This window comes from Microtus pennsylvanicus, chromosome 2 (genome assembly GCF_037038515.1).
Source record: "Microtus pennsylvanicus isolate mMicPen1 chromosome 2, mMicPen1.hap1, whole genome shotgun sequence".
In the NCBI taxonomy this organism is placed as follows: Eukaryota; Metazoa; Chordata; class Mammalia; order Rodentia; family Cricetidae; genus Microtus; species Microtus pennsylvanicus.
The window spans coordinates 5,221,583-5,244,422 of record NC_134580.1 but is presented as its reverse complement, the minus strand read 5'-3'; the positions used below and the strand labels follow the sequence as shown (position 1 = coordinate 5,244,422).

The window sequence follows — 22,840 nt, the reverse complement described above, 5'->3', positions numbered from 1 at the left end:
GAACCAAGAAACAGAAGTGCACGCGTAAGTCCTACGTAAGCAGTATAAGTGAATTTGGACAATGCAGCTGAGACCTCTCCCCTACTCAAGCCCGAATCCTTATCATAGCTCTGGAAGACCTAATGGTCTCACATTACAAATATAAACCATTCCTTTAAAGCCCTCGGCACCTGGAGGAAGCTGTCCACTGGTAGCTTACCGCGGCTGGAGAAGCAGGAAGTTGACCGGACCTCGGGAAGGGTCCAGAGACACTTCCGGGCTACTCTAGGATAGCGTTGATAGGGCACCTCTATGGTTTCCGGAGCCGCGCACGCGCAGAGGGGCAGCAGGACTCTGGAGCTGTCTTCTGACCTGATTTTTGGGAGAGGAAGCCGAAGTCATTCAGTTTCCGGGATCCTACTCAAAGCTGTACCTGTCCTGCGCATAGGCGGTCCGGTATGAGGGCACACGCTAGAATTGTTGTAGTTGGTGCTACCGAATTACATATTTTAAAATAGTTAGATGGGCCAGGCGACAACTCACGTCTTTATAGCCAGCGCTCAGGCCAGGCATGGTGGCACCTAGGTTGGTGGGCGTCTGTGAGTTCAAGGCCAGCCTGGTCTACAAAGTTAGTTCCAGGACAGCCAGGACTGTTGCACGGAGGAATCCTGTTTTGAAAAACCAAAAGAAAAGAAAAAAATCCAAAAAACAAAAATAACAAAAACAGCACTCGTGAGGTACAGGTAGGCAGATCTGTATGAAGTGTAGGCCAGCCTGGCTTAGCTATTCAGTTTCTGGGCAGCCATCGGGACCATGCTGATGCCTGTGGCCTGCACTAAGTGAGACCCTGTTTTAAAAACAGAACCCCTAGAAATTCTAGCAAATTTTGACAAAATCTGACAGATTTTGCCTTATTTTCTTTTGAGTGACCTAAACAGACCCCTTTGCCTGTTTTACCTCTTTGCTATTTCCTAAGATTGATTTTTTATTTTATGTGTGTGGATGTTTTGCCTGTATGTACGTGTGTCTGTGTAACACTGTGCCTGGTGCCTATGAAGATCGAAAGAGGGCATTAGATGCCCTGGAACTAAGGTTGCAGACAGTTGTGAGCTGCCTTAGAGGTGCTGGGAATCAAACCCCTGGGTCTTCTGGAAGAGCAGCTAGTGCTCTGAGCCATCTCTCCAAGCCCTCATCCATCCATTCATTCATTTTAAATTTTATGTGTATGTAGTTTTCCCTGAATATTGTATGTGCTTGACATACACACCTGATCAGAGGCCAGAAAAGGGTATTGGACTGGAACCAGGGACAACTGTAAGCTGCCTCATTCCCTCTTGATTGCTTCAACACTTTACAAACCCGATTTACAAATCAAAGTGACTTCAATTTTCCAGAGGTTCTACCTCAAAGATTCTATCCATCATGGGGCTCGGCAAAGCCATTGAAGCCCACCTCATCCCAAGCCCCATATCAACCCTCTTTTTTTTTTCTTTTTTGAGATAGGGTCTCACTATGTAGTCCTAGCTAACCTAGGATATAAACCAGGTCTGCCTCAAACTCATAGAAAACCACCTCCCAAAGGCGTACACAAGCAACCCCCTCTTTTTTTTTTGTTTTTTTCGAGACAGGGTTTCTTTGTGGCTTTGGAGCTTGTCCTGGAACTAGCTCTGTAGACCAGGCTGGTCTCGAACTCACAGAGATCTGCCTGCCTCTGCCTCCCAAGTGCTGGGATTAAAGGCGTGCGCCACCACCACCTGGCAAGCAACCCCTTTTTAAACTCTACTGAGAGGCTGGAGAGATGGCTCAAAGGTTAAGAGCACTGACTGCTCTTCCAGAGGTCCTGAGTTCAATTCCCAGGAACCACATGGTGGCTCACAACCATCTGTAATGAGATCTAGTGCCCTTTTCTGGCATGCAAGCATACATGGAAGGAATGTTATATACATAATAAATAGATAAATCTTTAAAAAAATAAAAATAAACTCTACTGTGACATGTGATGTGAACGAGATGTCCCTGTATTCTCAGGCATTTAAATACTTGGTGATGCTGCTTAGGAGAGCTTAGGAGGTACGGCTTGCTGGAGAAAGTACATCAGTAGAGGTCAGCTCTGAGAGTCTAAAGACTCTTGCCAGCTGCGTGTGGCGGCCCATATTTCTAATCTTAGCTCTCGGGAGATAAAGAAGAAGTATCACTGAGTTTGTGGTCAACCTAGTCTACATAGTGAGTTCTATATATAAGGCAAGGCTATATAGAGAGACTGTCTCAAAACAAAAAAAAAATAATTGAATTAAAAATAAAGAGGCGGGACTGGAGAGATGGCTTAGTGGTTAAGAGCACTGACTGCTCTTCTAGAGGATCCAGGTTCAATTCCCAGCACCCACGTGGCAGCTCACGTGGTAATTCCAAGATCTGGAATACATTCAGACAAAACACTAATGCATATAAAATAAGAATAAAAGTTATAAAAAATATTTTGAAAAATATAAGGATGCTTGCCGTTTAGAGTTCACTCTCTCTGCTTCCTTTTGGGGTTTGAGACATAAGCCCTCAGACCTCAGCTTCCAGCTCCAGGTGCCACGCATGCCTGCTGCCCTGCTTCCCCACCTGATAATGACTTATCCCTTTGGAGCCATAAACCCTGCCTTTTATAAGCTGCCTTGGACGTGATGCTTTTTCACAGTAACAGGACGGTAACTGAGGCAGAAGATGGGACAAGGGAGTCGTCTATTACTGTGAAGGGCTGATCATGTATTTTTTAAACGAATTTGGAAGGCTTTGGGACTTTGAGCTAGAAAACTGGTTAAATTGTTGTGTAGAAAAATGAATATTTAAAAAAGATTTATTTATGTGTATGAGTGCGCCATCTGCATGTGTGTCTACGCATCAGAGGAGGGCATCAGATCCCATTAGAGATGGTTGTGAGCCGCTATGTGGTTGCTGGGATTTGAACTCAGGTCCTCTGGAAGAGCAGGCAGTGCTCTTGACTGTTCAGCCATCTCTCCAGCCCAAATGTTTTAATTGTCGTGCTGTCCAAATCCACTGAGAGAAACCAAGACTTAGTTTCAATTTAAATTTAAATTAAATGAATTCATCCTTTGTTTTTCACGGTTTTTCAGTGTAGTCCTGGTTGTCTTAGAACTCTCTCTGTAGATCAGGCTGGCATCGAACTTAACAGAGATTTATTTACCTCTGTCTCCCAAGTGCTGGGGTTAAAGGCATGTGCCACCACGGCCTGCTTCATCTTCTGTTTTTTATAGTTAGCCCTCCTTCAAACCCAATTTGAGCAGCCAAGGTACTTTACAAAACACAACCCCCGGGTAGAAGTGTGGCTCAATGGCAGGAATAAGGCAAGGCCCACGGTTCCAATCCAAGCTCAAGCTTTAGGAAGAAAACCTAAACGGCCCTGTAAGGTTCTTCTAGTGGCATCCCATATTCTAGAATAAAATGCCAAATCCTAACTGGGCTTACAAGCTGTGGCCCATGCGCCACTCTCCCATCTCATTCCATGTACCCCAATTCCAGCATCCTGGGTCATGGCACAGTGTTCCACAGCCTGAACCACCCCCCTCTTGACAGTGGCCTCAAAAGGTCTGTTAGGTAGACATTCAGGAGCAGAACTGAGGGACACACATCGGGAGAGCACAGATGGTTTGTGGTCCTTCCCTTGGTCCAGACTGTCCGTCCATTCTCTGGCCTCCCCTGGCTGGTGAAGAACTGGGTAGGTGCTAGTGTGGTGTGGCGCCTGCACCACAGGATGGTTTGTGAGTTGGGCAAGGGCTGGAAATTGAAACACACACACACACACACACACACACACACACGGGGGGGGTATCCTTGAAACAAGAATGCCCTTTTATTGGGTTCCAGGGCAGCTTATATAGGGCTCTCCTTGACTAATGGCCATGCCCTAACTGTTGGGATTTTTGAGCTGCAAGCCCACCAGAAACCACTCCCCTGCCATCAGGCACTCATGAGGGTCTTGTGCTCAGAGCAGCTGCAAACATAGAAAAACAAGTTGTTTACTCCGGCAGGTAAGGGGTCACAGGAAATTCAGGGTCTGCAGACCCCAACAGTGTAGGTCTGCTGTTTGTAATTGAGGGAGAGGATGTGCAGGGTGCTTTCTTATCAATCCTCTACCTGGGGTGTTGATGTACACATCTGCACATTAGTTCTTTTTTTTTTAATATTTATTTATTTATTATGTATACAATATTCTATTTGTGTGTATGCCTGCAGGCCTGAAGAGGGCACCAGACCCCATTACAGATGGTTGTGAGCCACCATATGGTTGCTGGGAATTGAACTCAGGACCCTTGGAAGAGCAGGCAATGCTCTTAACCTCTGAGCCATCTCTCCAGCCCTGCACATTAGTTCTTATGACTACCCTACGACAGAACATTTTCAGATAACTAGCTCGGATTTTAGAATGGGAGATATTCTGGGTCACATAAGCAAGCTCCTGAACCCCAACATGACTTCAAGCCCTCGTCAGGTGGTCATGGTACTTCTACATTGGTATCTACATTTCTGCATTGGTATTTTGCCTGCATGTCTGTGTGAGCGTGTCAGATCCCCTGGAGGTGGAGTTACCAGCAATTGTGAGCTTCCATGTGGGTGCTGAGAATTGAACCCAGGTTCTCTGTGAAAACAGCCTGTGCTCTTAACCACGGAGTCATCTCTCCAGCTCCTGGCCATGGTATTTCTTTTCTTTTTTTTTTTGTTTTTTCGAGACAGGGTTTCTCTGTGGTTTTGGAGCCTGTCCTGGAACTAGCTCTTGTAGATCAGGCTGGTCTCGAACTCATAGAGATCCGCCTGCCTCTGCCTCCCGAGTGCTGGGATTAAAGGCTTGTGCCACCACCGCCCGGCTGGCCATGGTATTTCTAAACCGAGCATTGGTGTATTCCTAATGCTGGTGTTCCATCCCCACATAAAAAGCATTCAGGAACCATACCTGCCTCTCAGAATAAGGGGGATGAGGTCCTGAGTGGCTGTGGTGGAGACAGATTTTCAGAGGCATCAACTGGGGGTAAGGCTATAAGTCAGGGGTAGAGCACTTGAATAGCACACTTCAGCCCTCGGTTAGTACCTCAGACAGGACACCGAGAAGGGATAAGGTGAAATGAATTCCAGCATCTTTGCTTTTGGCTCCCTTTTCAATGAGTTACAGGGTTATTCCCTTATGTTAAGGAACTGGTCCAGAGGGAAAACATTTGGAGTTACTACTTATGTAAACGCAGGGTCTCCGTGACTGCATCTTCCTGGGTGCTGGGATGGCAAGTATGTACCAGCAGACCCGGATTTGGTGGCTTCACTCAAGCTGCTTCTTACAAGAAATCCTGATATTGATTTCTCATCTGTAGGACAGAGATCTCCTCTGAGTTCAAAACACAGCTACACTTGGAGTGTGACACACACTTTATTTAATGGATGAATGCCAAACATCCCAGAAACAAAACATTATTTTCATAAGTAGAATATTTTTTTAGAACAAATCTGAATCTCCGCCAGCAGTCTCAAGTTTCTGTTAGCATAAATTACTCAAATAAAATAAGGCTTCAGGTTTATTCAGTTACATATTTATAGTGTGGCGGTCTGAATGAGAACGACCCCATAGGCTCATATGTGTGAACACTGGGCCCTCAGTTGGTGGAGCTGTTTGAGAATTATTAGGAGGTGTGGTCTTGAAGGAGATGTGTCACTGGGGGTGAGCTTTGAGTTTCAAAAGCCTCTCCATCCTTAGTTAGTCCTCTCTGCTTAGTAACTGTCTCAAGATGTGAGCTCTCAGCTACTGCTCCAACACCACGCCTACCTGCCTGTCTGCTGCCCTGCCCCCACCATGATAGCCATGATGCTCCCTGGAACTGTAAGCCCCAAATAAACTTTTTAAATTTACCTTGCCTGTAGTGTCATCACAGCAATAGAGAAGTGACCAACACACTTAGGTGAATGATTTATCCCATGTGAATCTTTTGGTGCTGAGTGAGCCTGGAGCTCCGATTAAAAGCTTTGCCACAAGTGTTACATGTGTAAGGCTTCTCTCCTGTGTGGATCCTCTGGTGTATGATCAGGTGTGAGCGCCACCTGAAAATCTTGTCACAGTCGTCACACTGGTGCAATTTCTTTACAGTGTTCACTTTTTTAGAATTCAAAAAAGTGTTACTTTCAACCGTGTTTCCAAATTCACAGTACCACTGGGCTCGAGTGTGGATCCTCTGGTGTTCAATGAGGTATGAGCTCCGGCTGAAGGCCTTTCCACACTCACTGCACTCATAGGGCTTCACTCCAGCATGGATTATCTGGTGTTGGAAAAGGGTTGAATTTTGACTGAAGGCTTTTCCACACTCATTACACTTGTAGGGCCTCTCCCCGGTGTGAACCCTCTGGTGGATGGTGAGCTGCGTGCTCATACTGAAGGCTTTCCCACACTGCGTGCATTCATACGGCTTCTCTCCCTTATGGATCCTCTGGTGATAAATGAGACTGGAGCTCTGGCTGAAGGCCTTCCCGCAGTCATCGCACACGTAAGGCTTCTCCCCGGTGTGGATTCGCTGGTGCTGAATAAGATGGGAGCCCTGGACAAAGCCCTTCCCGCAGTCGTCACATTTAAACGGTTTTTCTCCTGTGTGAGTTCTCTGGTGGCGAATGAGCCGGGAGCTACAACCGAAGGCTTTGGTGCACCTGTTGCACTTGTAAGGTTTCTCTCCGGTGTGGATCAGCCGGTGCTGGCTCAGGCGAGACACCCACCTGAAAGCTTTGCCACACTCCTCACACTTGAATGGCTTCTCTACAGTGTGATTTCCCTCATGGGCAACGAGGCTTGAGTTCCCTGAAGTTCTTGGCATTTGAGATTTCTCCCCACTATGCATCCTCTGATGCTGGGCTAGAGTTGAGCTCTGGCTGAAGGCCTTGCCACACTCCTGGCAGGGGTAGGGCCTCTCTCCAGTGTGAGTCCTTTGATGTCTGACCAGCTGTGATTGCTGGCTGAAGGCTTTCCCACACTCTTGACAACTATAGGGCCTCTCTCCTGTGTGAATTCTCTGATGATGGATAAGGCTTGAGCTCTGACCAAAGGTTTTCCCACACTCCTCACATCTGTAGGGCCTCTCTCCTGTGTGGATTCTTTGATGCTGAATCAGTTTTGAGCTCAAACGGAAAGCTTTCCCACAATCAACACATTTAAATGGTTTCTCTTCGGTGTGGATTCTTTGATGCTGGTTGAGTTGTGAGCACAGCCTGAAGACTTTCCCACATTCCTTGCATTCATAAGGCTTCTTCCCAAGGCAGTTACTTGTGTGCGTCTCCTCTAAGCAGTCAGCTAGGTTTCTTCGGCACTCTTGACATCTGTATGCTTTTCCCTGTCCACTCACTTCCACATATGGATCCAGGTTCAGAGTTGATTTAAAGACTCTACCACACTCTTCACAGTTTTCTGATGTCCCTTTCACACTATTTCTCTGTTTGTCAGGCTGAGAACCCAGAACAGTGGCCTGTAGCTCCTTGCATTCCTGGACAGTGTCCTGGGGAGCCATAGTCTCATTACTGAGATGATGTTGCTGGGAAAGGGAGCCACTCACTCCTAGGCCAAGGCTATTCGAGCAGTTCTCTGACAAGACTGTGGAATCCAAATGGTCTCCAAAGGCAGGAATCTGCTTTTCGGGAATGTTCATGTACTCACAGGTCTGCTTGTGATTGGTTCTAATAGTAGAATCTGAAATAAGCACAAAGTAGAAACATTCTTGACATCTGAGCTCGGGGAGAAGGCAAAGAGGAGCAGTGCCTTGTGGGAGTGTCGGCTCTACACCACCCCAGTGGAAAGATGAGCAGTGCCTTGTGGGAGTGTCGGCTCTACGCCACCCCAGTGGAAAGTTGAGCAGTGCCTTGTGGGAGTGTCGGCTCTACACCACCCCAGTGGAAAGATGAGCAGTGCCTTGTGGGAGTGTCGGCTCTACACCACCCCAGTGGAAAGGGTGGCAAGGAGATAGAAGGGGAAATGCTCACAATTTAGTTCACTGGACAGTGATGGCATACTCTGTCTACAAGGCAGAGGGCTGAGAGTTTCATGTCCTAAGAGGGTCTACAAGAAGTGTTTCACCCTATAGGGCACTGAGGAGGAAATATCTTAGAGTAAGCAAAAGAGACTGGACAGAACAAGCCTGAGGACAGAATTCATCAGAGCAGGTCAGCGACCTGCAAACATGCTAGCTGGCAAGTGAGGACAACGGGGGTGTCTGACCAAAAAACAGACAGGAATGTTGAGACCCTGGCTGAAGAAGAGGTGGTATCTTAGCAGGAAGATCCCAGAGCAGAACTGGGTGCTCAGCCTATCCATGGCTGGCCTCTAAGGTGGACTTCTCTGAAAAGAACTGAAATTGCAAACCCACATCTGGCAAGCCTTGCTATAGGTGTGATGGTTACTGTCATGTTGGTACAGTCGATTACCTGGAAAGAGGGAACCTCGACTAGAAACTGCCCAGGTCAGGTTGGCCTGTGGCCATCTGTGAGTTTGTCTTGATTGATGATTTATTATGGACAGACCTAGGCAGTTTTATCCAGACTGCACAAGGAAGTGGGCTGAACACAACCGGAGTATAAAATGGAAAGCGGTGTTCATCCACTGTGCTTCAGTTTCTGCCCTGACTTAGGGCCTGGAAATGTAAACCACAATGAACCCTTTCCTTCCGAAGCTGGTTTTAGTTAGAATGTTTGATCATGTGACAAAACAGATACAAACACTAAGCCATTGGCTGAGTGACCATACCCAGTAGTTAACACTGATTTTTCTCCCTGGGGCAAGGGTCAGGGTCTGAGCACCTAGACCAAGAGGCCTTTGTGATATCTACTTTCCTTCTAGACTCTCCAAATCCCACAGGCTGCCTTCCTGTCCTGACCCCACAGGCCAGATTTCTCTATGACCGTTAATTACAAGACACATAGTAGTTAAATGGACAAGTGTTTTGTGCCCCTGCCTTCCCAGAAGTGGCCACACACCTAGCTGTGGTTCTTTCTAGGGTTGGTCCTCTGCAGTGTTCTTTAGCAGCCCAGCCTGGTCACCAGGACTCACCCCAGTTCCTTCTTATTCAGACCTTCTGTAACAGGGCCTAGGCCTTACCTGTCTGGCAAATCCATGGTGCCTCTGTCCCCTCTGCTCCCTGTAGGTCAAGGACCCATGGCTCTTGTCCTTGCTCCAGTCGAGAGATCAGTTCAGGCTTAAAGACCAGGGATCCTGCTGTGTGAGGCAGAGAAGGAGAGGATGGAAACACGGCCAGGAGTCAGTCCTGCTCCTCGCTCCCAGCCATGAAGAACAGGAGCTGTTAGACTATGCAGAACCTATCGGGAGGGTGACGAGGGACGAGGCTGGATACATAGCAGCCCCTTCACTCTAGCTCCTTAGATTAGACAGGAAGGGGCACCCAGACTTCCACAGTCTTCAGGGAACACTGTCACTGAAGAAGAGGCCAGATCTAGTTGGGGTACAAGAGGCATAGGAAGCTTAAGCCCAAGACAGCATCACATTCTGCAAAGCCACGGCCGTTTCTTCCTCTAGTTCAAAAGACAAGGATACTCCAAGAGGTAGGGGTAGCCAAGAAAAAAAAAAGCTTAAAATTAGTAAGCAATTAAATAAATGAAGAAGATTTCAAATCACAAGTAGTGGATCCAGACTCCCTTTATGGCCAGTTCATAGAAGTGAGGAAGGTGTTGATCCAATCAGGGATCCACAAAGCGGGCCTAGACAGATGGCTAAACAGTGAAGAGCATTTGCTCCTCTTCCAGGCCATCTCCTAGCACCTACACAGCAGCTCCCAAACGTCTATAATTCCAGTTCTAGTGGTTCACAGACATACATGTAGGCAAAACACCCATACACGTTGAAAAAAAAAAGATAATAGAGTTTGGCTTCTCACAACATGGAAAAAGAGGCAAAGGCGTCTGCGAGATCCATCAGCCATGTCTAACCTGCAGCCCACTGTCACACACGACAAAGACAGTGATGAATGCGGCCCAAGAAAAAGTCATGAACTTGACTGAAATGTGAAATGTCTGTTTGTTTTGTTTTGGTAACTCAACTGAAAGGTTCGTGAATGTCAACCTTGTGAAGGATATCATGTCACTATATCAAAACGTTAAACAAATGGTACAGTAATAGGTTCAAGTTTAAGTAAAGGCAGGCCCCCACACTCATCAGAAAACTGACAGCATTTCTTAAAAAGAAAAGAAATCTGACCAAAGTTAACATGAGGAGAAAATATGCAAGTATTGTTAGGTATATATATATATTTTTTCTGAGACATGGTTTCTTTGTTTAGCCCCCACCTGCCTCTGCCTCCCGATGCTGGGATTAAAGGTGTGTGTCACCACCATTAGCCTCCTAGCAACCTGGTGGTAGAAAGGACAGGCTGCCAGTGTGCCCGTGTGGGTGTGGCTAGAATCTCAGTTAACCAGTGCTGCACCTGAACATTAGCATCATCACAGAGAGACATGCAAGTCATTTACCCTGCACTCTTCCAAACTCTCCTATGCTGGTGCCATGATACACATACACTTGTCATCTCTCAGCAACCACTCAGGTGGCGGAGGCAGAAGGACTGCTTACAAGCCCGGGAGTTCTAGGTCAGACTGGGTAGCAGAGTGAGGTGGCTATCTCAAAAAGAAAAAAAAAACATTCAGTAACTTGGCGCTGAAACGTGAAGCTACTGTCGAAGCAGAAACTACGGGGAAAGAGCAACGTTTACTTTGAAACTGGGTAGCTTGCCTAACGGAGCGCGGTTCCTCACAGGCACATTGTAGCTGTATGTGCAAAGGGTCTGAGACAAGACAACACGCAGATGAGGCTGCTGCTCACTGAGCAACTCACAAAAGAAAAGGCCAATATATACTAGGCAAGAAAGCTTAGAGACTGACCCCACAGAAGGCTAAACCCTAACAAAGAAAGAAAACCATCGTCATTCCTGGCAGGCCAGGACCCCAGGGAAAGTAGAGAGGGACAATCGAGCAAGCCCTGGCCACTGTACTCCGTGTGTTTTCCTCCTATCACAGCGACGTGTGATACGTCATATGTGAATCTAAGATAGCACTTGCAAAGTACTGAGTGTGTTTAAATTGTGGGTGGTATAAATCAGTAGTACATTTAATAATGCGCTTTTTAACATGTTGCCTTGGTTTTGGTGAAATCTAACACAAGATATACTGAACATCTAAACACCCACAAGTCAGTAAGGCACAACAATCCGTTTTGTTGTTATTTGTTTTTTATTTTTTATTTACTTTTTATTTTTTTTTTTTGGTTTTTCGAGACAGGGTTTCTCTGTGGCTTTGGAGCCTGTCCTGGAACTAGCTCTGTAGACCAGGCTGGTCTCGAACTCACAGAGATCCACCTACCTCTGCCTCCCGAGTGCTGGGATTAAAGGCGTGCGCCACCATCGCCCGGCTTTTTTTTTTTTATTTTTTCAAAAGCGCTACACAAGTACATGATTTCAGAACCTAACAGAGTAGTAAGCAAGGATATGACAGGATGCCTAAACTCTCAAAGACTAGACAAACACAAAACCAACACAATCTTAAGTTGTTTTACTTTCTTTTCCTTTGTCTTGTTTAGTTTAGTTTTGGTATTGTTTTCAAAACAGGGTTTCTGTGTAGCCCCGATTATCCTGAACTTGTTCTGTAGACCAGGTTGACCTCAAACTCAGGGATCACCTGCGTCTGCCTCCCAAGTGCTGGGATTAAAGACGTGCGCCACCACCGCCTGGCTTGATTTGTTTTTCTTTTTGCTCTCTGTGGTACAGGGATTGACCCCAGAACAACTTTGTGTGCGACAGAAGAATGCTCAACCACTGACCTGTATACACTCCAGCCCTTGCTGTATACTACTTAAGACATCAGAAAACTGGGTTTTGTCAGGTTGTATGGGATGAACAGTTATAGACCTGGTCTAACACAGACAGAAGTACCTGGTAAGCCAAATTCCTCCCATCCCCACCTACCCCACTCCTGGCCCACCAGCCCAGGCATCCTCTCAAGAACTCAGGATACTCCCATATTGGAGACGCCAACATGAGGATGGGGCCAGCCCTGAAGCGGGCTCAGCAACAGGTGAAACGCTTAGCAACCAGCAGGTAAGACATACATTTTACCACGAAGCTGAAACAAACTACAGAGTGGTACGTGCTGGAGCAGCCTGCAGAGAAGGTAGCAAGAACGGGAGCGATCTGACGGCAGGACCAAAGGAAAGATTGGACTCAAGGTATCACTGACACTCTGGTTCCAGAAAGTTTTCTCTGGAGACTCCTCGAGCTAACAAAAAGATTGTTTTTCTTTTTCTTTGTTGTTGTTGTGTGTGTGCGTTTTAAAGCTATTTCAAGTATGGGTTCTATTTCTCACATGGTAATTTATTTATTTATTTAATTTATTTTTTATTTTTTGGTTTTTTGAGACAGGGTTTCTCGGTGGGTTTGGAGCCTGTCCTGGAACTAGCTCTGTAGACCAGGCTGGTCTCGAACTCACAGAGATCCGCCTGCCTCTGCCTCCCAAGTGCTGGGATTAAAGGCGTGTGCCACCACCGCCTGGCCCTCACATGGTAATTTAATAAGCTTAGGAAAAACAGAGGTTTTACTAGTTCCCAGAAGTGTCCCTACCTAGTAAGGACTAAGCTGGGTGGGTGACATGTATGAAGCCTGGAACTGGGCTGGCACACTCAGATTCAAGGTTTAGCCCCTAAGGCGAGGCAGTTAGCATCCACATCCCCTGTCTCTGACAGGTGAGGGGTGGATGTATGGACTGGATCCCCAGGTGTAGCCTCACCTAGTCCAGCCACACTGCTGTGGTTCTCCAGCATCACCTCCCTGTAGAGGGCCCTCTGGCCAGAATCCAGACATTGCCACTCCTCCCGAGAGAAGTGCACAGCCACGTCGCCAAATGTCACCGCCTCCTGAAATCAGGACAAACACTAGCACCCCAGAAGTCCATAGGTGCCAGCTCCAATCTGGCACTACAACATATCTCACAGGCAGGTGACCCATAGGATCGGACTAGAGTCACAGGGGTCCTTTCAGCTCTTAAATCAAAGGTGGAGAGAAGGGACTTAGCCCATTTAGTGATCGTAATTCCTCTCCATCATAGTGGAGAGAAGGGACTTAGTCCACGGTAGTGATCGTAATTCCTCTCCATCATAGTGGAGAGAAGGGACTTAGTCCATGTAGTGATCGTAATTCCTCTCCACTGAACAGGCACAGCTAGGCTCTGGTCTGGGTAGACATTTACTCCCTGCCTCAGACACTGAGCCTGGCAAGAGCCACAGGGAGGGCCAAAGCTAGAACTGTGTTCAGGCCCAGTGGAAAGGCAGATCCCCAAAGTAGGAAGTGGAGGCTTGACAGAACCAGTGGGGGATGCAGGGAGCCAGGCTTCCTACCATCAGATTTGGAGGGTGGGGTCCACTTGCCTTGACTCAGACACCTGTGAGAAATTATGAAAAGACGAGAGGTCAGGGAGGAGGAGGCTCCCAATTCCCAGAGTAATTCAGGGGTTTCTGCATCCCCTGCTTCTTCACCACCAACCCCAGGCATACAGGGACACCAGACTTGGGCAAACACAGCCCTGACACTTGAGTATCAGCCACCGAGCCCCTTGCCTGTGTTGGGGAGCGGGGTTGAATCACTTCACAAACACATTAAGAATGGTTGCCACACATTCAACTAAACCACGGGAGAGGCAACCGTGAATTTGCAAGAAGTTTGCCTTCATGAGACACCTAGAAGAGACAAATAACCACACATAAAACCACAACTGTGATAGTGCTGAAGGAAGGGGACTAGGAACGTGGTTAAACGAGAAGTCCTGGTAAATTCCGAAATAGTCTTCCCCCAGGGGCTCGGGCCAAAGTGATGGTAGAACCAAAGAAAGCAACCGAAGCAGTTAACCGGAAGCAGGAGACAGGGCTTAGGAGAAAGGATTTCAGGGGAAAAACTGAACCCCTGTTCACAAGGATCTAAATTCCAGAATAGGCTATAGCTGCCCTAAGTCATAAGGATTCCAGAAGTCCACCTCAGCCAAAGCAAAGCAAAGCCCTTAGGCCCCTCCCTAGCCCCACCTCCCCCCCCCTCCGGGCGGGGTCAGAACGGGATGACGACGCTGGCTTCCTCGGTAGCTTTTGGACAGGTGTCAGGCCATTGGCTGGCCCAAGCAGCAGTGAACACTGGAAAAGCATTCCTCTCTCAGACCCCAGCATTTGGACAGCCAATGGGAAATCGGGGTCCCAGACAGAGGACAAACCCTGAGCTGCCATCTGAGTCCAAAACCCTGACAACACTTTCAGCCTCTGTCACTGACTCTAGGCTTTCAAGGTGCAGAACTGGGGGGGGGGGGGGGGGGGGGAATGGTCCCAGGAAGTGGTTATTCAGGAAACTAGGGAAGCGGCAGGCGGGTCCAGTCCTGGGGGGAAGCCGCCTAACTCAGGCCCAACACTGGAGCTCGGGAGCAGGCTGGAGGGGCTGTGGTGCTCGGCTATTCGACTCGCATCCGCGGGGACCAAGTCCCGGGCCAGGCACTGAAAACAGCCCCGAGCCGCCCACGCCTCTCATCTCTTCTGGGGGCCCCTTGCCCTGACGTCAAGGAATGCAATTGCGCCGACTCACCCAGCCTGGGCGCGTCTGGGACCCGCCAACAGAGCGAGCCGCCGGAAACAGCTTCGCACGCCCATCCCTCCGCGTCCCGCCCTGTATACTTCCGCCCGTTCAGATCCGCTCGCCGACCAGAGCATCTCGCTGGTTCCCCATCCCCGCCCCCGAGGTTACAGGAGTAGGGGCGGGTCCAGATGCGCGCGCTCGCTCCCTCCCTCTCTCCCTCTGCCCGTAAAGAGCTGGGCTAGCGTCTAGGGCAGGTCGATCCTGGTATTTCAGGCTAACCCTGACGAAGCGTAGCCCAGTTAGCTTTTGTTTAGCTTTAGAAAGAACTAATAAGCTCCAGAAACCTTTACCCTCCGGAGGCAGAGCGCACTGGCCCGGCTGTCCAGGGGGTGGCACAGGTAGGGGAATCAGGAGGCTCGATGGGGTCTACCGCAGCTGTGGGGCCAGATGCACGAGGACCTGAGAGGCTGTGGAGGGGGATCCTCAGTGGAGGTCTCTTGCCCACTGCCCTAGTCTGGATGTCGGGTGCGTTTAACACTGTACTTCAAACTCTCCTTAGCTGTTGCAAAAAGGAGTCGCGCAGTGTCTGAGCTCCCAGACCACACATCTGAGACTCAGAAAGAGAGCAGAGGTCACTAACAGGATCTGAAGATACACACAAATGCCAAGACGAAAATGTGAAAAAGTAAGGTAAAGTCTTACTTCAACCATACATCTTCAACCTCGGTGACATAGAGTGAGACCAAGCTGGGCCAGCCCACCAGAGATGTCTACCCCCAAAGCCTTCCTTGGAGCCAGACACCCCGGGTGTCTCATGCTTTTTGTAATATCCTTCCTTAGTCGATTTTTCTTCTCTGTCTCTGTCCCCGCCCCTTGACAGGATTCCAACATATAAACCAGGCTAGCCTAAAATTCACTTTGTAGTCCAAACTGGATTTAACCAGCAATCCTCCTGCCCCTGCCCCCAAGTGCTAGAATCCATGCCAGCGCCTTCTTTGGTTAGGTAGACATGGAGGTTAAAGCATAATATTCAGGCTGAAAAGGGAAAAGGGTACACTTCTGATGAAAGATCCTGCCTGGCCTCACTGCCCCCTCCAAAGCCTTTACCCAAATCCCTTAGAGTCCTTAAGCCCCAAAGTCAGAGTTTTGAGAAGAGAGTACCTCTTAACTTCTCAAGAATGCTGGCTCCTGAGTAAATCTGATTCCTTCTGCCAACTCTCCTTGCCCAAACAGTGTTCTTAAACTATAGGAGAGCCTGGACCTTATCTTCTAGTACCTAGGAGAAACTAGCCAAGGGGATTAGAGGTTGGCAAAACATAAAGGATAGCGTTATTGGTGATGAGGATATGAGTGTTTCAAGGAGGATAGGATAGAGGGGCCTGTTGTGTTAGTACTGCTGAGAGAGTGTGAGACGAAAGGAAGGGGAGGTTTTAACAATATCTGCGGGCTATTAGGAAGGAGAGAGAGGGTGTGTGTGTGTATGTGCTCGCATGCTCATGAGTGTCACCTCCTAACTGAAGGCTTTTGGAACCACCTGATCTTTATACTATGTCCAAAGACATAAGACTTCTGTTTCCTTGACATTTTATTATGTGTCTACTTTCTATTTTTTTATTTATATGTATATGCAGCTGTAAGAGTGAATGCTATAGAAGCCAAAAGAGGGTGTAGGAACCCCTGGATCAGGAGTCACAGACAGTTGTGAGTCACCTGATGTCAGTGTAGGAACCCCTGGACCAGGAGTCACAGACGGTTGTGAGTCACCTGATGTCAGTGTAGAAACCCCTGGACCAGGAGTTACAGACGGTTGTGAGTCACCTGATGTCAGTGCAGGAACCCCTGGATCAGGAGTCACAGACGGTTGTGAGTCACCTGATGTCAGTGTAGGAACCCCTGGATCAGGAGTTACAGACGGTTGTGAGTCACCTGATGTCAGTGTAGGAACCCCTGGACCAGGAGTCACAGATGGTTGTGAGTCACCTGATGTCAGTGTAGAAACCCCTGGATCAGGAGTTACAGACGGTTGTGAGTCACCTGATGTCAGTGTAGAAACCGCTGGATCAGGAGTTACAGATGGTTGTGAGTCACCTGATGTCAGTGCAGGAACCCCTGGATCAGGAGTCACAGACGGTTGTGAGTCACCTGATGTCAGTGTAGAAACCGCTGGATCAGGAGTTACAGATGGTTGTGAGTCACCTGATGTCAGTGTAGAAACCACTGGATCAGGAGTTACAGATGGTTGTGAGTCACCTGATGTCAGTGTAGAAACCGCTGGATCAGGAGTTACAGACGGTTGTGAGTCACCTGATGTCAATGTAGAAACCGCTGGATCAGGAGTCACAGACGGTTGTGAGTCACCTGATGTCAGTGCAGGAACCCCTGGATCAGGAGTCACAGACGGTTGTGAGTCACCTGATGTCAGTGTAGGAACCCCTGGATCAGGAGTCACAGACGGTTGTGAGTCACCTGATGTCAGTGCAGGAACCCCTGGATCAGGAGTCACAGACGGTTGTGAGTCACCTGATGTCAGTGCAGGAACCCCTGGATCAGGAGTCACAGACGGTTGTGAGTCACCTGACGTGAATGCTAGTGCCCTCAACAGATCTGCTCTCTTCTGATATGGGTTGTCCTTCTGTATATGTGTTACTCTTATTGGTTAATGAATAAAGCTGCGTTGACCTATGAAAGGGCAGAATATAGCCAGGGTGGCAGAGATAAATAGAGTAGACAGAGTCAGAGAGAAGCCATGTAGCTGCTGAAGTAGACAGATGCCCCAGAATTTTTATCAGTAGGCCACAGCCTTTGATTATACACAGATTAATAGAAATAGGGTAATCTAAAATATAAGAGTTAGTTAATAAGAAGCCTGAGCTAACAGACCAAGCAGGGCTATAATTAATATAGTTTCTGTGTGATTATTCAGGTCTAGATGGCCAGGAAATGAACTAGCAGTCTCTGCTTACATGTAGGACATGTTGTGTTGCCAGAAAAGGAGGCAGGAGCAGACCCCGGAGAAGATCTCAAGCTGCCAAAGATACTCCAAATATGAGGAGACCAGAACTTAACAACAGCCTGGAATTTCTCCTGAACACTGGTGCTGATACAGAGTGACAAGGAAACTCATTACGGAATTTTTTTTCTGGTCATGTGGTGTTTATTTTTGTTTTTCTTTTTTCTCATTGTGGAATTTGCCTTCAATGTGACAAGGCTAGCCATTTAGGCAAGAAATTGCTCTTGCCTGGACTGCTTGTTAGTATGCTGTATGAACTGGACATGCAGAAACAACAGAAAAAATAACTGCTGAACTCACCTAAAAAAGGTTCCTGCTTCATGAAAGAGTCTGCCAGACATTCTGCAGGACACAGAAGAAAGTGACTGACAAACTGCCAATATAAGCAAAATAGTATAAGCAAAATAGTCCTTCAAATTTTCTGTTTCATGGGAAAGTGTGCTGGATACTATGGGTCTATAGGTTGAAGCTGGATGCCCCAACATTACAAAAGAACTTTGGGTGACTGTCCAGGACAGGAAGTGAGATGTCTCTGTCAATTCTAGAGTTTTGGAAGCTGCTTACAGTGCACTTCCTGTTAACTTAGGTAATATTATATACTTCTGGAGTCTTTGATGGAGTTGAAGAATAGATAGTTATAATTATAGTTTTCCTTAGTTATGATAAAACATAAAATAGACATAAATATTGTAACTGTAATTCTTGCCTGATACCTATTTTGTTATATGTATTTTTACTATGTTAAAGTTAAAACCTTCATTTTTTTTTTTTTTTGGTTTTTCGAGACAGGGTTTCTCTGTGGCTTTGGAGCCTGTCCTGGAACTAGCTCTGTAGACCAGGCTGGTCTCGAACTCACAGAGATCCGCCTGCCTCTGCCTCCCGAGTGCTGGGATTAAAGGCGTGCGCCACCACCGCCCGGCAAAACCTTCATTTTTATTTATACAGAAAAGGGGAGATGATGTGGGATTCCCTTCTTTATGTTGTGAATATGTTTTATTACCATTGGTTAATAAAAAAGCTGCTTCGGCCTATGGCAGGGCAGAGTAAAGTCAGGTGGGAAATCCGAATAGAGATCTATAGAGAAAGTAGGTGGAGTCATACAGATGCCATGTAGCTGCTGAAGGAGACAGACATCTCTGGAACCTCACCAGTCTGGGCATCCGGAAAACGAACGCACAGTCTCTGCTTACATTCTTCCAACTGCAACAAATCTGTTTTCTCGTTCACTGATGGCTTTGCCTTCTACTCAGTACCAACAATTGAGTCTACTTTATCTGATCCTCTCTGAATTCCTGGGACACTAGGAATTGCAGACCTTGTGCCTCACTTCTCTGCCTGACTCATGGGAACTGTGTCATCGTCTATACTCCAAGCTCCCCACCGTATGCCTTTTGGAAAACCTCAGACTTTTGTGCTCAGTGCCCAATTTAAGGACTAGTAAACTCGTCTACCTTTGCAGTCAGAGCTGGCCCAAATACCCCTTAGATAATGCTTTCTGATCTGTTCTCTTCTGCCTGCAACAAATCTACTTTCTCATTCACTGATGGCTTTGCCTTCCATTCAGTACCAACAATTGGGTCTCTGGTGGGGCTACCCACCTCTGACCATTCCCCTGGATGTGCGGCTTCCTTTCTCAGGCACAGTCCTCTCCTTGCCTTCTGGCTTTTCTCAAAGTCCTGGTAGCAGGTCACCGTGTTTCTCTTGGGTTCACAGCCCTTAGCCCCTATTCTTGCATGACCACATGCTGAACAGCTTGTGCCTACTCAGTCTGATCCTCCCTGGATCCCTGGGACACCAGAATATTAAGGCCTGTGGATATTCTTTCTCTACCTCACTCATGTCCACTCAATCTTCCTCTGCTTCATCCTTGGGAATTTGAAGAACCACTGACCACCCGTTTCAGATCAAATCTGGCCTCAGTATTCCTTGGACCAGATAATTGGGGAACCGAGAAAAAAATTCTCCATTTCCTTTTTTAAATTTATTTATTATGTATACAGTATTCTGTCTGTGTATGCAGGCCAGAAGAGGGCACCAGACCCCATTACAGATGGCTGTGAGCCACCATGTGGTTGCTGGGAATTGAACTCAGGACCTTTGGAAGAGCAGGCAATGCTCTTAACCTCTGAGCCATCTCTCCAGCCCAAAAGTTCATAGTCTTAACATTAATCAATGGAATTTTGCTAAACTATTAATCTGGCAGAGTACTGCCCCTATGTGAGTATACTACTTTTTCTGTAATGTGATTTTGGTACAGATTACAAACAATGGGAATACTAATGTGTCTAAAACTTTATTTCATGAACTCCAGGGAGTTGACTTGGATCCACCTCAAACAGCATCTTACCCACAGAGCCTAGATAGCAAAGTGAAATAGCCAGATATTCCTGGAGTTGGCTAGCACCCCAGCTTTCTCGGGTCCCCCAAAGGTTGCAACACCCCCAGGTCACCAGAAAGCAGTCTTGAGAACACAGCATCCTCATCTCTGCCTCACCTACTACCCCTTTCTAACTCCTCACCTTTTTATAATAAGCAAAAGGGAGGAATGTTATTATTCAGGCACTGTACTGGCCTGCCCTTGGGGTCCTGACAAGATCTGTCCTCAGCTGTGCCACTAAGAGCGTACATTTACTATACTCCATTTTAAAAGGTGGGCCTTGCCCACTTTTCACCTCTCTCTCTTTCCTTCCCTTCCTCCCCACTCCCCGTCTCCCTCCATTTACTCTTGTCCTCAGGGTCCAGTCTCTGTCCCTCTCTCTACCCTTTATCTGCCTCCTTTTCTGCCCCTTCTCTCTCCTCTTCCAATAGGTCTCCCATGTGAGTCCTGTTGTATGGCATGACTTCTCTTCCCTCCAATTTTTTAAATAAACACCACTAAGGACCCTAGTTTGATCCCTAGAACCTACATAGTGCAAGGAGAGAACTAACTCCTAAAGTTTTCCTCAGGCCTCCACACATGCACTGTGGCATGTAAGCACACGTGTGCGAATACACACACACACACACACACACACACACACACACGTCAATCAGTCAGTGAACCAGTGATATGACTTGGTCGGTAAGGTATTTGCTGCCAAACTTGAGGATCCGAGTTTCATCCTCAGGCCTTTTCTTAAAATAGGAGAAAATAAACTCCTGCAATTGTCATCTTGTCTCTTCCCACAAACTGTGGCAAGAGAGCTGTGGTGTGCGCCCATCCCTCACCAGTAAATAAAAAATTAATTTCATTTAAAAATTAAAGATAGAGCCGGGCGGTGGTGGCGCACGCCTTTAATCCCAGCACTTGGGAGGCAGAGGCAGGCGGATCTCTGGGAGTTCGAGGCCAGCCTGATCTACAAGAGCTAGTTCTGGGATAGGCACCAAAGCTACAGAGAAACCCTGTCTCGAAAAACCAAAAAAAAAAAATAATAATAAAGATAGAAAAATGCGGGGGGGGGTTAGTGGCACACACCTTTAATCCCAGTACTGGGGAGGCAGAGATAGGTGGATATCTGCGTTTGAAGCCAGGTTGGTCTACAGAGGGAGTTCCAGGACATGCTCGAAAATCAAAATAAAACAAAAAACACAAAAAGAAAAAAAATTAAAGCTAGAGCTGTTATTTGCAGGAGAGGAGACTTCAGGGTGTGTCAACAGCAAGACCTCAGGGTGTGTCAATAGCAATCAAGTTGGAGTTTATTAAGAAAAGATTTCTGCTGCTAGAGAGATGGGTCAGTGGTTAAGAATACCAGCTGCTCTTCCAGAGGTCCTGGGTTCAATTCCAAGCACCCACATGGCAGCCTACAACTGTGTGTAGCTCCAGTTCCAGGGGATCAACACCCTTATACAGCTATACATGTAGGCAAAGCATCAATGTATGTAAAATTTTAAAAAATCATTAAATTTTTTTTTAAAAAAAAGATTTCAAGTTGGGTGGTGAAGACAGTTCCTCCCTTGGTGCCAGGTTTCGGCAGGCTATTCTCAGCCCTAGCATAGAAATTTAATAGGGGAGAGCTCAAATGCAGTCCTCGATTACCACAGTTCTGCATTTGGGGACTCGGCAGGGGGCAGCATCTGGAGGATAATGGATAAGCCATTGAGAAAAGATTCTCCCTTGCCAGGTAAGTATATAAGTTCTTTCTTTAATTTTTTTTTTCATTTTGCTTCCATGTATGTCTGGGCACCATGTGCATGAAGTACCTACAGAGACCAGAAGACGACATCAGAGACCCTGGAACTGGAGTCACAAATGGGCTTTTTTTAAAGTTAAATTTATTTTATTTTATTTTTTTAAATATTTAATTTTATTTATTTTGACTTTTGGATTTTTCGAGACAGGGTTTCTCTGTAGCTTTAGAGCCTGTTCTGGCTCTCACTCTATAAGCCAGGTTGCCTCGAAATCACAGAGATCCACCTGTCTCTGCCTCCCTGAATGCTGTGAATAAAGGCATGTGCCAATCCCCCCACCCCCTGTCCGGCATCACAAATAGCTGTGAGCTGCCAAGTGGGTTCTGGGACTTGAACCCTAGTCTTCTGGAAGAACAGTTAGTACTCTTAACTGCTGAGCCATCTTTTAGTCCCAGTTTCCATCAATTCTACCTGGAAAACGATGAAAAGGAAAGGGCACCTAGAAGGTGCATCAATATTATAGTTTTTCCCTAACGGTGCCTGCCATGCTTAGCAGTGAGCACAGACACAGCTGTAAGGCTGTGGCTCAGCAGTGCGACACTGTCACCAGCCTGGGTCCCAAAATTATAATGGATTTTCCTACCCATCTCGGCTTATGTCCAGATGCCGCTTGCTAGAAGTAGGTAAAGCTCTTTACCAGTACCCACATGCTTCCAGCTACCAACTACTCAGCCATCACAGATTCCCAGATGTGCAGGCACGCTGGGCCAGGAGGTGTCCGCCAGGCTCCATCTAGTCTGAGGCCATTTGGACCTTGGGGTCATTATTGTCTCATTATAATGATGAAAGCCACCCACCGGTTCCCTAGGAGAAATAGGAAACTAGGAAAAAATAAAGGTGGCACCTTGACCCCTGGAACTAGATCTCTTCACAAAGATATGACAGAGCTGGTAAGATGGCTCTGCTTGTGATCACAGAGCCAGGAGGCCGAGGGTGGAGCAGTCCACACCCAGTCTGGGCCACACAGCAAAACTGTCTCAAGACAAAACAAAACTCTCAAAATATCAACGATAGCATTCAGACCACAATTCCCATAACCCAGTCCTAGTTTTTAAAACCCAGGCTC

General features: G+C 47.2%; 1 protein-coding gene and 1 long non-coding RNA gene across 4 annotated transcripts; one reads left to right on the top strand and one right to left on the bottom strand.

Annotated features, from left to right (window-relative positions):
• Positions 1–284: 284 nt before the first annotated feature.
• Znf7 (zinc finger protein 7) lies at positions 285–14,748 on the bottom strand. 3 transcript variants are annotated; one of them, XR_012909548.1, is made up of 6 exons: positions 14,607–14,680; positions 13,385–13,428; positions 12,778–12,904; positions 9,092–9,208; positions 5,876–7,690; positions 285–351 (listed from the first exon to the last, which is right to left on the bottom strand). XR_012909548.1 is itself a non-coding variant. In XM_075959686.1 (5 exons), exons 2-5 carry the CDS (start codon positions 13,385–13,387, stop codon positions 5,934–5,936), a joined length of 2,004 nt encoding a protein of 667 aa, XP_075815801.1. In that variant the 5' UTR covers positions 13,388–13,428; positions 14,607–14,748; the 3' UTR covers positions 5,358–5,933. The 3 variants fall into 3 exon arrangements, 2 of the variants coding, with proteins under 2 accessions (XP_075815802.1, XP_075815801.1); XM_075959686.1 differs by lacking the exon at positions 285–351 and having other exon boundaries at positions 5,358–7,690; positions 14,607–14,748; XM_075959687.1 differs by lacking the exons at positions 285–351; positions 12,778–12,904; positions 13,385–13,428 and having other exon boundaries at positions 4,369–7,690; positions 14,607–14,701.
• LOC142843012 (uncharacterized) lies at positions 14,120–18,349 on the top strand. Its single transcript, XR_012909549.1, has 3 exons — positions 14,120–14,315; positions 15,157–15,287; positions 17,567–18,349. It is a non-coding gene; the product is annotated as an uncharacterized LOC142843012 (long non-coding RNA).
• The last annotated feature ends 4,491 nt before the right edge of the window (positions 18,350–22,840 follow it).

What these genes read in the sequence shown, in the direction of transcription:
- Znf7 (XM_075959686.1), bottom strand. An exon ending in CAGCAGTGTGGCTGGACTAG is followed by an intron (nt 9,209 to 12,777) that starts GTGAGGCTACAC and finishes TGCCTCACACAG; the next exon opens with CAGGATCCCTGGTCTTTAAG. An exon ending in ACCATGGATTTGCCAGACAG is followed by an intron (nt 7,691 to 9,091) that starts GTAAGGCCTAGG and finishes TGCTTATTTCAG; the next exon opens with ATTCTACTATTAGAACCAAT.